General features: G+C 35.1%; 1 protein-coding gene across 2 annotated transcripts in view; it reads right to left on the reverse strand.

Annotated features, from left to right (window-relative positions):
- Window positions 1-15789, reverse strand: part of SLC26A7 (solute carrier family 26 (anion exchanger), member 7) — a 153323-nt gene that overhangs the window by 25793 nt on the left and 111741 nt on the right. For both annotated transcript variants that reach the window (XM_011937061.1, XM_011937060.1), the window contains exons 10-14: window positions 14250-14327; window positions 13143-13238; window positions 6405-6511; window positions 5324-5390; window positions 2122-2259 (exon numbers count right to left, since the gene is read on the reverse strand). In XM_011937061.1, coding sequence (XP_011792451.1) covers window positions 2122-2259; window positions 5324-5390; window positions 6405-6511; window positions 13143-13238; window positions 14250-14327 — 486 coding nt within the window. The remainder of the gene's footprint in view (window positions 1-2121; window positions 2260-5323; window positions 5391-6404; window positions 6512-13142; window positions 13239-14249; window positions 14328-15789) is intronic.

Below are 15789 nucleotides of genomic sequence, written 5' to 3' on the forward strand. Positions count from 1 at the left end.
AGATTAAAAAGGTTAAATAACTTCACCAAAGTCACAAAGCTAGTAAGAGCACGGGTTAGAACCAAAGTTCATGCCCTTCCAATTCCAAGCCTCTTGTTCCCAACCACTACATTACACTGCTTCTCTCACAAGATGAGTTTTTATCTTAAAGGCTGACTACAGAACCTCTGTTTTCTCTTCTTTATAGCCACAGCTTATGTATTTTAAGCCTGACTCACAGTTATCAGCTATACAATTTCCATCAGGTTATTTTATCTCTCTCGATTTCTACCTCCCTTTTTATGTAACATTCAGGTAATGCCACTTACATCTCAGGGCTGGTGATGATTAAGTTAGCCCGACTAGAGGGACTGGCCCCTGAGAGAGATTCAGTGAACTTGAGTTTCCTTTCCCTTGTCTTAAAAATACCTCATCTGAAATCTCCCGTGGAAAAGAACTTCAAAATAATTTATGTAGATATTCGACCCTTAAGGTGGTGGATCATAACTCCATGCTTCTAAAGTGTGGGCTGCACACAGTGACTTTCTTCCGGAGAGCACAGAATAAAGAGAAGGGAGTCACTTTACAGTGGAGAAACCTGGCAAACACTCCCTTTTCCAGGTGATCAAGGTAGAATAAACATGTTGATAAATCATGTTGATTGTAGGTACCCTTGATACAGTGTGATGAGAAGGGCACTTTACCTCCACAGTTTTCCTCCCAAAAGGGGCCCACGCTTAGAAAGGTCTCCAATCTGGTTTAATGATATTCTGTCACCATCTTGAAATTCTTAATAATTGTTGAACAGGGGACCTCACATATTCATTTTGCACTGGGCCCCTGTAAATTACATATCTGATCCTGTATATAAGGCTTCTATGGTACAAATTGGGGTAAGGCCCAAAGGCAGAAGTGTGAAACCGGAAGGGACAAGAATGTGGTTCAGGACAGCTCCTAAGACATCAGAAATGGGAGGGTCAAGATCTTCTATGTACCTAAATAACTGGGAATAAGTAGCTCAAGGACACAAGAAAAAGAAGCAATCCTTGTGCTCTAGAGGAGTCAAGGAAAGTTTCATGGAGACAGTAGTCAACCAAACTAATAATGTTAACTAAGATGTTACAGTGTTGAGTAGGCCAAGCACTATTCTAAATGCTTTGCCTTCATTGACTCATTTAATCATCTCAATTACATGTGAGAAAACTGAAGAACAAAGATTCAACAACTCAAAATTCCACAGGTAGTAAGTGGCATACCCAGGCAGCTTGGCCTCAAAGGCCACACTCCTAACATTACAGAGGGCTTAAGGGTTCAAATGATAATAGAGAGCTTATTTATATTAAATCATATTGATGCAGATTTGATTCAGTATCTCTGTTAATTGACAGCATAAATGGAGATAAAGAATTCTGGAATTTTATAATAATATTATTAAAATGATTGCAACAGTTTATGCGTCTCTGAAGTCATTTATCATGTTCCATCATGTTTAGAGTTAGTTCTAATGCCTTTTTTTGGTTTAAAAAAAGATCCTTTCAGCCGGGTGCGGTGGCTCACACCTGTAATCCCAGCACTTGGTAGGCCGAGGCGGGCGGATCATGAGGTCAGGAGATTGAGACCATCCTGGCTAACACCATGAAACTCCGTCTGTACTAAAAATACAAAAAACCTAGCTGGGCCTGCTGGCGGGTGCCTGTAGTCCCAGCTACTCAGGAGGCTGAGGCAGGAGAATGGCGTGAACCCAGGAGGCGGAGCTTGCAGTGAGCCTAGATGGCGCCACTGAACTCAGCCTGGGCGACAGAGCAAGACTCCATCCAAAAACAAAAACAAAAACAAAAACAAAAAATCCTCTGGAGATTGGTTAAGAGATCCATTAAATTAGATCATCTGTCTTATTTATTCTTTTCAGTGCTATAGTACCTGCGACACATGTCCACTAAATATATGCTGAATAAATGAATGAATGAACAAGAGAGTGATTACCTAAACATCAACTAAAAGAATCAAATAATCATAGATTTTGATGAAGGGAGAGGTCTCGAAATACTTGTGTGATGTATTATTACTTACTTGATATATGTTTTATTGTCATGATATAAGGTTACATGTAGTATGACATTCTAATCAAACCACTGATCCTACCTTGCTGGTGTCATCGAGTGGCTGATTACAGGCATTTTCCTTTTGGATTATATTCATTAAATCAGTATAAAATTTTTTTGCATTCAGGAAAACAAGCGGGTTGTTTATTGAGATAATTTTCACCTGCTGCAGGTTTTCCTTTTAGAGAAAAAGAAACAGATTTAGAACTCTGAATTAAAATAATAGAGAATTATAGACAACAAACAATCAGGTCTAAATGTCACTCAGTTTTATGAGCAATCTCTCAATTAACATTTTGATTACTAAAATGTATTTAGAGGCCTTAATGTACTATCACACTTCCTTAGGGGAAATACATATTTCCTGTTTACTAAGAAACATTAATAATGGCAAGATAAGTTGGCAGCTTTTCAGAAAGTGGCCCTTATTCTTCCTAGCTGGTTTTTCAGGAGGCAGTAGCCCAGACTATCCAAAGAGTTCCAGGAAGTCCTATCCTTTCAAAAGTATTTCTTTTATTCAATCTATCAATTAAAAATTAATTTACTTAACCATCAGTACTTTTTTTTAATGAAAATGTGTCCTAAAGGGTCAACCATCAGTCATTTACCTCATAATGACATAGCTTTCCTTCAGCTGAAATACTTTACAGGTGATTAATAGTTGTAATTTGAAGACAGAGACCTACAGGTAGTAGTAGGAATATAACTTTACTTTGGGCAGGCCTAGGAACTGGATTGCCAGGATGTGGTGAGCGATGCAGAAAGGAAGAAGGAAAAGTTTTGACACAAAAAGTGTCTGCTTTGCCCATTTTCCCATCACTTGGTGATGCGCAACTAAAACAGTCTTCTCTATGACCTTTGGGGCAAGTGTCTGATCTAGAAATGGAAAGGAGGGTAAATTCTACAAAATGACAACTCTTTATCAACTAAGTAAGCAGTACTCTTTCAGTCCTTACTTCCATAGAAGAGGAGATGCAAAGAATAGCGATGCATACAGACAGAGGATAGAAGTATGAAAGAAAGAAAACATTAAGTATGTTAATTTGGACAATTCATTTAACTTCTCTCAGTTCCCTCATTTCCAAAAGTGAGACAAATGTTTAAACCAGAAAATCTCAAAAAGGTCCTATAGTTACAAAACTGATTGAACTTTGCAAAGTGAGGAGATTTGCAACAAATAACTCAAGAAAACAAACAGACCTTAAGTTGTCAAACTAATGTTCGGACAAGAGTAAACCTCTTAGAAACAAAAAATAAAAATTAACTCTTAGGCCTGTCATATTAGTCATCACAAAGCACCAAACCTTAGCCTGACCCTCTAATCACACTACATTAAACTTGTCCAAGCCATGGCCCGTGAGCCACATGCCGCCTAGGATGGCTTTGAATGCAGTCCAACACAAATTCATAAACTTTCTGAAGACATTATAAGACTTTTTTTGCAATTTTTGTTTAGCTCATCAACTGTCATTAGTGTTGATGTGTTTTATGTGTGGCCCAAGACAATTCTTCTTCGAGTGTGGCCCAGGGAAGCCAAAAGATTGGACAACCCTGAACTACGTGATTGTGCCAGTGTGTTGTTTTAAGTTAATATGAAAAAAATGTATTTGTTAAAGAATAGAGATTCAAATTGTTCTAGAAAAGAAATTATCAGTGGGGTTAAATTCACTGAGTGGGAAGAGATCTCTCAAATCACGAAGGGTCATTTCACATGAAGAAGAGGTGGAAGAGTGCATAAATGGAAAAGATAAATGATAGATTATTTTAATTTAGCTGAAAATTCCACCTGAGAACTTACATTCAACTCTTGCTTTATCTTAGTTTTGTCCCTTTTATTTTTTATAAAAAACATTGAGAAATTAGAGAGATGTAATATTATAATAAAATTAAAATCTCCATGTGAAACAGTTATTATTCAGGTCAGTGACTAGACCGAAACCAATCAAGACTTAAAGATGTGGAGAAATTTCTAGCATTTTCATCTTCCTGCAAATCCCCTCATTCACTTCTCTACATGTTTAGCCCAAGAAGAAGTTAAGGATTAGACAGAATTTATTAAACAGTGATTTTTAAGCCGAAAATAGTCAAATCCAAAGCCAAATTCAGTCTCAAAGCTAAGGAGGTCAGGGCTAATACATGTGTACTTGTGGTGTGGATACACAGGGGACTTCAGGGGCCCAAAAGTCAGTCTGGGGCTTTGCACAAGCACTAAATTCCCATGGAAAAATTAAGGAAAGAAACAAAAGGCAAAGTTGGTGGAAAACTTGAGCCTAGAACACCCTGGAAGGCCCTGAACCCAAATAGCTCTCTGTGAAACAAATCTTTCCATAGTATTAAAAACATAAGCCATTCCCTTGGGTGCTGCAGAGGGTTCCTGATGCTACTTCCTACTTCCAGTCTATTTGGAAATACCCTGACACTGGTCTTTCTGGTGGGAGGCCAGTTTACTCTATCCTTAGGGGAATTATGAGATACTGAAACAAGTGTATGTGAAAAATAAAGGGAAAAAGGTTAGTCAAACATTTACAAAGCAGGTTCAAAATGAGGGCAATTTTTTTTTAATTGGCAAAAATATTTCAAGTCAACATTTTCCTCCTCACTTTAAACTGTTACAGTCATCCTTTAGAACAACAAACTAGAATTCAGACATAATCAATTGGCTTTCCTAAGCATAAGCAGAGCAAGACTGTTTATACAAGTTGTGTCCTTAAAAAGGTTCCCACTGTGTAAGAAACCAATTCTATTGGCATTCTGTAGCCATTGGACTGAATTACCCTCTGCTAACATACAGTTGACTGAGTTAAAAAAAAAAAAAAAAAAGCAATACCATGAACCAAATTTGCTTCATTCCCTTTCCTATTTCCTGTCTTTCTCCATGACTTAATTCAGAATAGACTATCAGTTTAGTTTGATGACATTATGCAACTCAGTAATGGAAAAGAGGTGTCCAAATGCCTGAATCAATCTTGGCCATGATTCTACAGTGAACTGTAGTTCTAGGAACCATGCTACGCTTTTATTTGAATGCTGAATCCAAAGAGATTTTCTTTTGTTCTATTGATTTGTTGCATGTCGTTTGTCACATATATTGTGATCACATATGTACCATTCGAAGTTTATACTAATTAAAAACAATTATATTTTTAACTATCATAATTTATCTAATTTTTGTGATATCTTAAAATTATCTCACCCACAAAATTATTAACAATTGCAAAAAGGAAAAGTAAAACTAAACTTACACTGTCCATTTCTGTCTTCACTTTAAATTCCATTTCTTTCATGTTTTTTATACTTAGAGTCATTGCTCTAAAATTAAAGCAGATAGAACACAAAACAAGTCATTTCCTAATCATTATATAAACAATGAAGAAACCAAAAGTAGTCATTTAATAACTAGAATGTATCTGAAATGATTTAAATTCTATAACCCATTTGTTCATAAGAGGACACTGGTAAATCTATATATCTCTAGGATATTTGGGGATAGAGGTTAACAACAGAGGCATATAAATAGAGTCCCATCTCTCCAAGCTACTAGATGTGGATTAGTAAAGAAGAATTATAAAAGAGAAAAGGCAAGAGAATATGCAGCATTGATAAAATACTGTTTTAATGAAAAGCAAGAAAAGAAAGAATCAATGGCAAGATAGGACTGGATAATATTGAATCTGAATATATAAATTCTATAAAGAAAGACTCTATAGAGATAAAACAACATTTTTTAGAATACCTTATATCACAAATAACTTTAAAGGAAAGATGAACGTGAAGTAAATAGAAACATTATTCCCAGATGAATACTTTGTAAAGCAGAAAAAGAATTGGTCAGACTAGGGAAATGATTTATAAATTTTCAGTAAAATGACAAAAAAAGAGTGTGTTTCTCAATAAACTATCTAGAAAATAGATTAATCTGACTTCTGAAAAATAAAATATTCTGAAGTTATTTAATTTTCCAAATAATTATATTGTGAAATGATTTGTGATCATTAGCTACTAACTCTCTTCACTTAATTTAAAGAAATCTCTCTATAATGCAGTATAAGGCTAAGGGGTTTATTTATTTTAAAAGAGTTTATATATTCTATTTTATAATATTGATAAGCTATTTACCTTCATTAAGATCAACATTGTTAAATATCATATGCAGAAAAAACATTTTCTTATCTGTTTGTCCCTATCTCTGACAGCAAGAAAAACATGAGATTGTAGTACTATATGTTACACAGAAATAAAAGTAACTAGCAAGTACCATATGGCAAGTAAGCATGTATTTTGCTGCTGTGTCAGAATAAACAGAGCATTTAGATAGGATCCTACCTTGGGAAGCGTCCTATCACTATAGCTATGGTACAAACAACACCAAACAGTAGTCCCACATTGGCAGCAAAGCATATTGTAAATACATATGTACTGACCCATATGCCCTGAAAGAGAAACAAGAAACAGAAGTTGTGAATCCTTTGGAATTCACTTCTTTCTCATGATTGCTAAGTTCCTCACAATCATATTATTAACACTCTTGTGACCAGATCTCTCAGCAAGAAGATACTATTTAACAAGTGGTAAACAGAAGTTCAGAAATACAGAAACAAATCCTGCTCCATCAGACTCTCAGCAGCAAAGGTGGGGAAAAGTTTCTTCTTTTATTTCCAGACAATGCCAATCCTTAGTTCAATCCCCAACAAACACTATATTTAAGATCTGTAAATAGTTGCTTGATGTGTATGGTTCAAAAGCATGCCATGATTTCCCACCGCTTTCTCATTTAATGTAATATTATTACAAGCAATTGTGTACAGATTTTTGGTCATTCCCAACAATATGTTGTCTTCTAGGATTGCCATAAAAATAACTAATGTCATTTATTAATACATAAGGCTCAGGAAGCCTAATTTTAAAATGACTGAGTCAAACAATGCTGCCAATGCCACTTTTAGATCAATCATTATGGAGATCATAATTTTATTTGTAAGGGGCCATTCATTATGAAAGCTAAAATATAAAAGGGCCAACTTGGTTTTTGGGAACATTTCAAAAGATTACATGAAACTCTAATTATCTTTTAGTTGGAATACCAAAGTTATTGCTGTTTTGTTTACCACTTAAAATTATAATTTGCAACAAGATATTGTATTATAGTTGGAATTTCTAAGCCTAGTGCTGAAAAAATATATTTAAAAGCAAAATAATTTGTGAAATACAGGTTATATTTTCTTAACACTAAATCCTGCATTTATCAAACAGTAAACAAACAACGTTTTTAACCTCTGTCTTTTCCTCCCAAAACTTGCAGCACTTTGCCTCTGACTGCAATTCTAAATTTGTTTATTTCTGTCCTAATAGCTATATTATCACTTTAAAACATCTTTGAAAACATATTTTAATTCCATACACAAATGAGAAAGTTAGAAATGTTTCTGTATTCTAAAAATAGCAGAATCTTGGGGAGGGAAGGAATGTAAATGTTTTTCAGACAAGTCTGAAATAACTATTTCTAAAGGGCTCTTTTTTGTTGCTGTTTTTGAAATGCTTCTTCTTTGTCTGGATTATTTATCTACACTAAGTTTGAGTGATTCTTAACAGGCTTTTTTGAAAAGCTGAGCCCTTGGAAGCAAATGGAGGGAATTTTATCCATAAAATTCCTTTTGATGTAGGACAAACAAACATTCTGGAGTAAAAGAGAAAATACAATTTAAATGAATGTCATGTTAAGATCCATCATCTACAAATGTAATGCTAGGTTATTACTTATTATGAGATCATTCCCAGCTGAGATGGTTTTTCTTTATTCAGGTGAACACACAGCCATTTGAGTCTTCTGTTTATATATAGTGTGTTTTTTTCTTCCTGGTGTATTATGCTATACTTAATCATATACAAAACAAGGCTGCAAGTTTTTGACCATTATTTTTGCTTCCCACGATGACTCTGAGTTTCACTCACTCTCAAATGCTAACTGAATCTGCCCAAGTGTGGCAGAATAATACCTCACCAAAAGCTTTATAAGTCTAATTCCTCTGGGCCATCCTCCACGATTCAATATGGTATAGGGAACTAAGGATCCTGGTCCCTGCCACATAAAAAACCATAAAGCCTGGAGGCCAGAATTCATCAGAGCAACCAGAAATTTTGGTACCATCTGGTTCTATTTTTAAAGCATATTTACTCTCCCACAACATCATCTATTATAAGTTGGGCTTTCCAAATGCTTACTTATTTCCTGGGGCTACCTTTATAGCTTTGAAAAAATATCAAATGGAAATTAATAACATAGACCAATAAATAGTTCCATTGGTTAGAATAAATCCCAATAGCATTCTGTAATAATTCCTGTTAAAGACCCAAATGCTAGTTGTCACAGTTATCAAGAATTAGTTGACTCTTGGGCCCCTATTTTTTATTTTTTGTTATGTGTTCCTACTTGCTCTCTTCCCTATTTGGCACTCACAGTCCCCAAACACAAACTAACCCCAGTGCTGACCTTCAGTAGGGCACACAATGCTTTGTCTTTGTAGAAAATACATCAGCATAAAGCACAGTTTAGCAGCTACTAAATCACCTCACTTCCCCCTAGCCTAACTATTGTACTATCTGTTTTTGTGGCAGATCCCTATTACTAAATTTTTACAGATCTGAATTCTGTATCCAATGTTCAGCTATTCAAACTCAGTTCTGAGCCAATAAGTCTCCACTTGGACAACTATTTTCTCATTACTTCAAAGAGAGTTTTGACCAACAACTCAAAATAGCATCAATATTAAACTGTTAGGCCTATTGTGGGAAGGGGGGAGGGGGGAGCCATAGCATTAGGAGATATACTTAATGTAAATGACGAGTTAATAGGTGCAGCACACCAACATGGCACATGTATACATATGTAACAAATCTGCACATTGTGCACATGTACCCTAGAACTTAAAGCATAATAAAAAATGTGAAGAGGTGAAACAGTTTCTAATTTTCCATGTGACGACTACGTACATGATATTTTAAACTTTAAACCTTCAAATTAGTTGACACACACACACACCCATATCTTGGATAATTTTACTTCCATGATATTCTAGGCATAGTCCATCTATTTAGTAATCTAGACATTATACATATTGGGTATATAGCCTATATCCACAAAAGTCTGTGCAATATTCATACTTTAAATGCTGCGCCCAATAGTCCAATAATCCTTTGAATGCTGTGCCCAATAACCCAATAATCCATGACTTTTCACTGTTGAATCCCTTGGCGACTAAGAGATACCTATTCACTCCAACCATAGAAGGCTATTTTCAAGCTAAACCCGATGTCCCACTGAATCATCATGCACCTGCTATATCCATGTCACCTTTCTCACACCGTATCTTTGCCTGCACCCTATTGCCTACTTACTCCAAGTATTTAACTATCACATCTAAGTAGGAGACTACAAATTCTAAGCTCTTAAACAATTTTTAGCTATCAAACACCTTCAAACTTAACATGTCCAAATGCGAACTCATTAACTTCACCCGAGAATCTGTCCTTCCTCCAATGTTCTCCTTCAGTTATAATACTAATATCCTTCAATACACTTAATCAGATTGTATGGAATCATATTTTACTTTTCCTCCTCTTTAATCTACCTGTCCAATCATTTCACAAGTTCTATAAATTAAGAAAAAATATCTCAAGTCATATCCTTTTCTCAAATTATTAATGATACCTTAGTTCACACTGTTCCTTTCCTCAACTCTTTTGACAGTGTCCTACTTAACTCTCTGCTTTTGTTATCTGCACTGTAAACAACCTGCCATACTGCTGCTAGAATTAATGTTCTAAGTACAGATTTGGATATCAGATTTAGAGAGTATATTAAAGGCATTTTTACTCAACCCTCTTCTATTAAAATCCACCCAAAACAATATAAAATGTGAATACAGAAGGGAAAAAATCAGCATCAATGAAGCCAGAACATGGTCAAAACTTCTAACTACAAAATATAATATAGACTTGCCAAATACTGTGAAATTTGGGTGATAATCAAGGAGGACACTAGAAGCCAACAAACTTATCCTCAGAGCTCAATCAAGTATAGATTTTTGTTTAAATGCTAGAATCCTGAAAATTCTGTACAATAATCTGGTAAGAGCTTTTAGGGGCAACAGCTTCTAAGTTCTAAGGTCAAAGATGGGCTACCAGAGAAAAATGAAATGTACTCATAGAGATTTATTTGATACCAGAGGACTGCAGAGTGAAAGGCCATTTGTATCACTTACAATCCGACTTCCTAAGTAAAGGTGACTGGAGGAAGTAAAACAAGATGAAGAATGGAGAGATGACAACAGCATGAGATCACCAGTGAACCTGTGATTTCTGAGGCTTTGCTTCAATGATCTAAATCAGAACTGCGGGCTGCTCTACCTCATTTCCAACCTCCTGCCCTCCCTATGTTGTTTTCCAGCAAATGGGTCCCCTAAAAATGCATTACAATTCTAAATAAATCATCAAGGGCCCTATTCATGGAAATGAGGAAAATAAAGAAAGAAAATAATGAATAAGTGGCAAAAGATAGATTTGGATATGTAATAGGCAATATAATCTCAGGAAAGAAACCTTAAATATAAAAATTCAAAGAAGGAATGATAAATGAAAAACAGAAAAACAGAAGGAGATAAAAAGCAGGCAAGCTAGAATAATTCAGGAAAGAAAATGAATGAAAATAAAAGCCATGTTTAAAATTAAAAAGTAAGATAATCACAACTAGAAATACATAATCAGAGATATGTGACTAGTCCAAAGAAATCACTTACACAGAAAAACAAAATAATCCTGGGAAAATATTTAGATATGAAGGAAAACAAAGTAAAAACAAATAGAAAATTCACTAAAAAGACAGCAGAATACATAGATTTGAAAAAATATTCAAAGATAAATTAGAAGAAAAATTTTGTAAATAATTCCTGATTATGAGATCAAAAGATTATGTCATGCTCAGAAATTTGGAACTGAGTGCTCAACCACAGTAATATTCTGATAATAGTACCAAACTTCATGAGTAAGAAGAAAGAACTTCATTGGGCATCCATGTAGAAAAACAAGTTACTTAAAATAACAACAAAAAAATTATGAGGGATAAAATCTACTTTATCCCTCAATGCCTAAAGATAATGTTAAGATTAAAAAGACCTGAGAGAAAGTATTTTACACTCAGTCAAAACTTCTTTCTAGTATGAAAACAAGCAGATATTGTCACAATGAAATACCTCAAGGAATATAAAACACATGAGTTCATGGAAAACTACTTGGTGACGTACAGAAAACAACGAGATGAAATAAATAACTCGAGTAGGAGAATCTTTTTTTTTTTTTTTTTTTTCAAAAAGACTAGAGGTAACCACTAAATGCATCTAAACAATAGAATGTTCTATATCCTATAACTCAGTAAATGATATCATCTTCCTCCACTGGTGTTCCTAAATAGAAACTCAGAAGTCATTCCAACTGATCCATATTATATAATGAACTGGTGGTGAGGACTAACAAATACAATCTCTTTGATATTTTCCATCTGATTTTTTCTTGTACTTCATGGTCTCAGCCTTGGTCTAGGCCTTCCTCATTTATATGCTTGAAGGGCTAAAGCAGTGCTCCAATTTCTGTATACTTCACCAGTTTGATCCATCTTCCTCAAACTATTCAAGTGACCTTTCTAATACATACATTTTATTCTTATTTCACCGTTCAGTGATGTCTCACTGCCTTCATAATGAAATCAAATCATATTTGTAAGACATGAGTTGCCTTTCCCAATCCAACCCATTCTTAACTTTTCCAATATCATCTGTCACTACTCCCATCCTCACATTATATGTTCTACCCATGCCAAATACCATAGGGTAATCAAGTAACTTGTTGAATAAGTTTGCATCTTCTCATTTCTTTGTTTCCATGAGCCACCTAACATATATCACCTTTAAAAGGTCATGGTTAATTTTGGCCTCTTGTTCTGCCTATAAAATACTGTTCCTTCAAGTCTCAGTTCATATTTCAGCTCTTCTGTGACAGTCTTTCATGTTAATCAGTCCAAATTAAATGTTCCTGCCTCTATTTTCCCCAAAACTAAGCTCCTACTTTTCCCTCCAGGTCATGTTGTATCCTGTCTTGCATAATAAGTTAGTGTTTCTGTGTCTACTTCCTCCACAAATAACTGTCCGGAGAGAATGGACAGTTTTTTTTTTTCATCTGCACATTCCTCATGGTGCCCAGCATTGTACTTTGGTAGGAGCTCAGTAATACTGAGCCCCAGGAGGAATATTATGAAAGTAGGCACCAGCATAAATAATATCCCAAAATCTCTCAGAGAAAATGATCTGAAGAAGAGAAAATGTGTATTTCATATTAATAATTATATTTCAATATGGTGACTGTCATAGTAAAGCTAAACAGAGGGTACTTATGAAGTACGTCTCCCATATTGGAGAGGGAGAGGATTCTGGATTGCTGTTGCATAGATAGGTTTCTCTAGAATCAGTGGGCTATTTATGTCAGTAGAAATCATACTTTATCATGGTTCAGTATATTTTAATCTGTTTCAAGCATGGTCCTCTTAATGTAACCCATTTAAAAGGCAATTCATGACACCTTTTGTATTTAGAATGAAAGTGGTCACCATTAAGAGGTTCAGCTTATGTGCACGCAGCATGCATTCTTAGTAATTAATGATAGTTTTTCATATAGGTTATAAATTGTCACATTTCTATTACTGTCTATTTCCCTGGTAAATCTTACTTCCAAAATTAATTCACATTGTAAATTGGGCATCCCAAATTCACTGAAATTATTAGCATTTCTTTAAAAGTTCTCAAACTACACATTCATCAAAATTTGACCAAACTCTATTTCTGTTTCATATATATTTCAATGTTTTTATTAAGATTTTGGAAAAAATAAATGGTAGTTTGTAAAGTGTACAAGTCTCAAATGGCTAAATCTATCTGCTGCAAATAAAATTATTAGTATGTATTTGGTAACATAAGTTTAAGCAGAAAAGGGATAGTTTTAGATCAAATTTCTACTTACCCAATCGATTTTATCCACATTCCAATATTTTTTTAAATCTCGGAACTGTATTAGCATTCCCTTCAGTCCCACAACAATAATGCTTGCGAGGACACACTAGAAATAAAATGTAAGTTGAAGATGAAGCAACATAAAAATTATAACGTAAATTTAGAAGGCCAAGGTATTTTATTGTTTTGTTTTTAAAGTACTTAATAGAGAAAAGCAATCACCAATTAGAAGACAAAAGCAATGTTTGTTTTGTTTAAAACTAACCTATTACTGTACTTTAGGAAAATAATATATATTCTAGAAATTCATAAGGTAATATTTGTACAATTCTAAACAACAAGAACAAAAAGAAAATAAGTAAATTTAAGGGTGAATGTCATGAAGCTCAATGCCCTCTTAACTATACATATTCATGGTCATTTGTTTGGAAGGTATTTGTTGCATGAAATTAAATATGCACATCATATATTTTCTTATAATTGCCTTAAATGTCAATTATCTGACTTCACCTGAAGATATTTATAACTCTCGTGAAAAGCAAACTTGATTATTGGAAGATCCTCCCATGGAAATGGTTTATTCTCACTACACACGTGAAAAATTAGAATAACAAAGGATGGAGACAGGCTTTCATAAGCCCAGTGTTTTGCATTCCTTTGGTGCCTCAGCCTTATGAAGAAGAAGGTGAAGCACTGGCACTAATGTTCTGAGTCACTTTGTATAACATACATATCAACAGTGGGAAGCTGTATTTTGTTTCCTATTTCCTTGCCCTAGCACATATGTTTTTCTAACAGTCAAAGTTTTAGTAAAATTTATACTTCTTATAACTGACTATGCCTAATTTCACCCTCCAGATGAGCACAGAATGAATCTATTTCCACAATGCCATTCTTACGTGAGAGCCAAAAAATTAAAAAAAAACAGCCACAGTACCCCCTCCCATGCCTGCCTCAAATGTGGTAGCTTTCCATACCTCTCTCATTCAGACTTTACTTCTGTAACATGGTTTCTAGATTTGTGACTGTTGAGGTTATACTTCCAAGAAATTTTATATACAATGATTCTCATGAAAAGTTAAATTAAAAAGTAGATAGTGAAAAAGCACTACCGTACCATGGGCAGCCAGTAAAGCAAAGGTCCTATTGCATAGATGACTATAAGGACGAAAATGCAAGATATTAGACAAGCCACCTGTAAAATACAAGACAGACAAAAAGGAAAAAGAAAACCTTGAACTTTTTTATTATGTCAAAGTTATGGGGTGGGGGGATAATTCTTAGTTTATCTTGATTAGAAGAAACAAAATGTTGGCACATAACTGTTAAATTGCTTAGACTGTCATTATCTATATTTTGCAGCTGAGGGAAGTTAAATGTGACAGCCGACAAACTGGTGCAATCAAATTAAGTCAGTGATGAGAGAAAAGCAATTTCACACAAAGAAATAGGACACCATCAACTTTTATCACACATCACAGCGATGGCTTTTTTGTTTAATAGTGAAAGTGACATTTCAATTAAAAGTTCTTCAGCCTGTTGGTGTTTAGCCTGACTCCCCTCCTTATTTTGTAGGAGGTTGTTTGGGCAATAACTGAATATGTGGCTTAGGGTACTTCTGTGCTGATAATTTCCACTGAAGCATTTACCCTCTTATTTGGAGTTCTTTGTTAGTAAAGGCTCCAGTTGTGAAGTAGTTATATGGGATATGGGAGTGACCTCTGGCAGTGGAACAGGCTTCATTTTACTAAGCCTGAAAGGCCATTAGTATTATGTTCTAACCAGCCAGCCTGCTGACAAAAGGCAATTCAGTTCACCTGACTCCTACAGCCATATTCCACTTGATGAATAACTTGATTTCACAGAAGCAAATGTTTAGGACTTAATAAAATATTTGGCCAAACTGCCTTCCTAACAAGAGAAAAGAAGGCTTTCACAGGGCCACGAAGATGCCTAGAACATCATTATGGAGATATCAAAGGGAATTTGGACCTAGTAGAATTGCTTTAATTAAAAATAAATATATAAACAAACAATCAATATCAAAGGCTGGCAAAAACTCAGTGCAACTGGAATTCTCAGGCATTGCTGGTGGGAATGCAATATGGTACAGCTACTCTGAAACAGTTTGGCAGTGTCTTATAAACTTATACATACACTTACCTTATGACTCAGGACTGCCTAAGAGAAATGAAACATGTCCACGTGAAACCTAAAGATGTATTTATAGAACCTTTATTCATAGACACCAAAATCATAAATAACTAAAATATCAACCAATTGGTGAATAAATTGCAGGACATCTATACAATAAAATACAACTCAGCAATTTAAAAAAATATGGATGGGGAGCAAGATGGCCGAATAGGAACAGCTCCAGTCTCCAACTCCCAGTGCGAGCGACACAGAAGACCGGTGATTTCTGCATTTTCAACTGAGGTACTGGGGTCATCTCACTAGGGAGTGCCGGACAATTGGTGCTGGTCAGCTGCTGCAGCCCGACCAGTGAGAGCTGAAGCAGGGCGAGGCATCGCCTCACCTAGGAAGCGCAAGGGGGAAGGAAATCCCTTTTTCTAGCCAGGGGAACTGAGACACACAACACCTGGAAAATCGGGTAACTCCCACCCCAATACTGCGCTTTAAACAAACGGGCACAT

This window comes from Colobus angolensis, unplaced genomic scaffold, assembly GCF_000951035.1.
Source record: "Colobus angolensis palliatus isolate OR3802 unplaced genomic scaffold, Cang.pa_1.0 Scaffold16, whole genome shotgun sequence".
Taxonomy (NCBI): Eukaryota; Metazoa; Chordata; class Mammalia; order Primates; family Cercopithecidae; genus Colobus; species Colobus angolensis.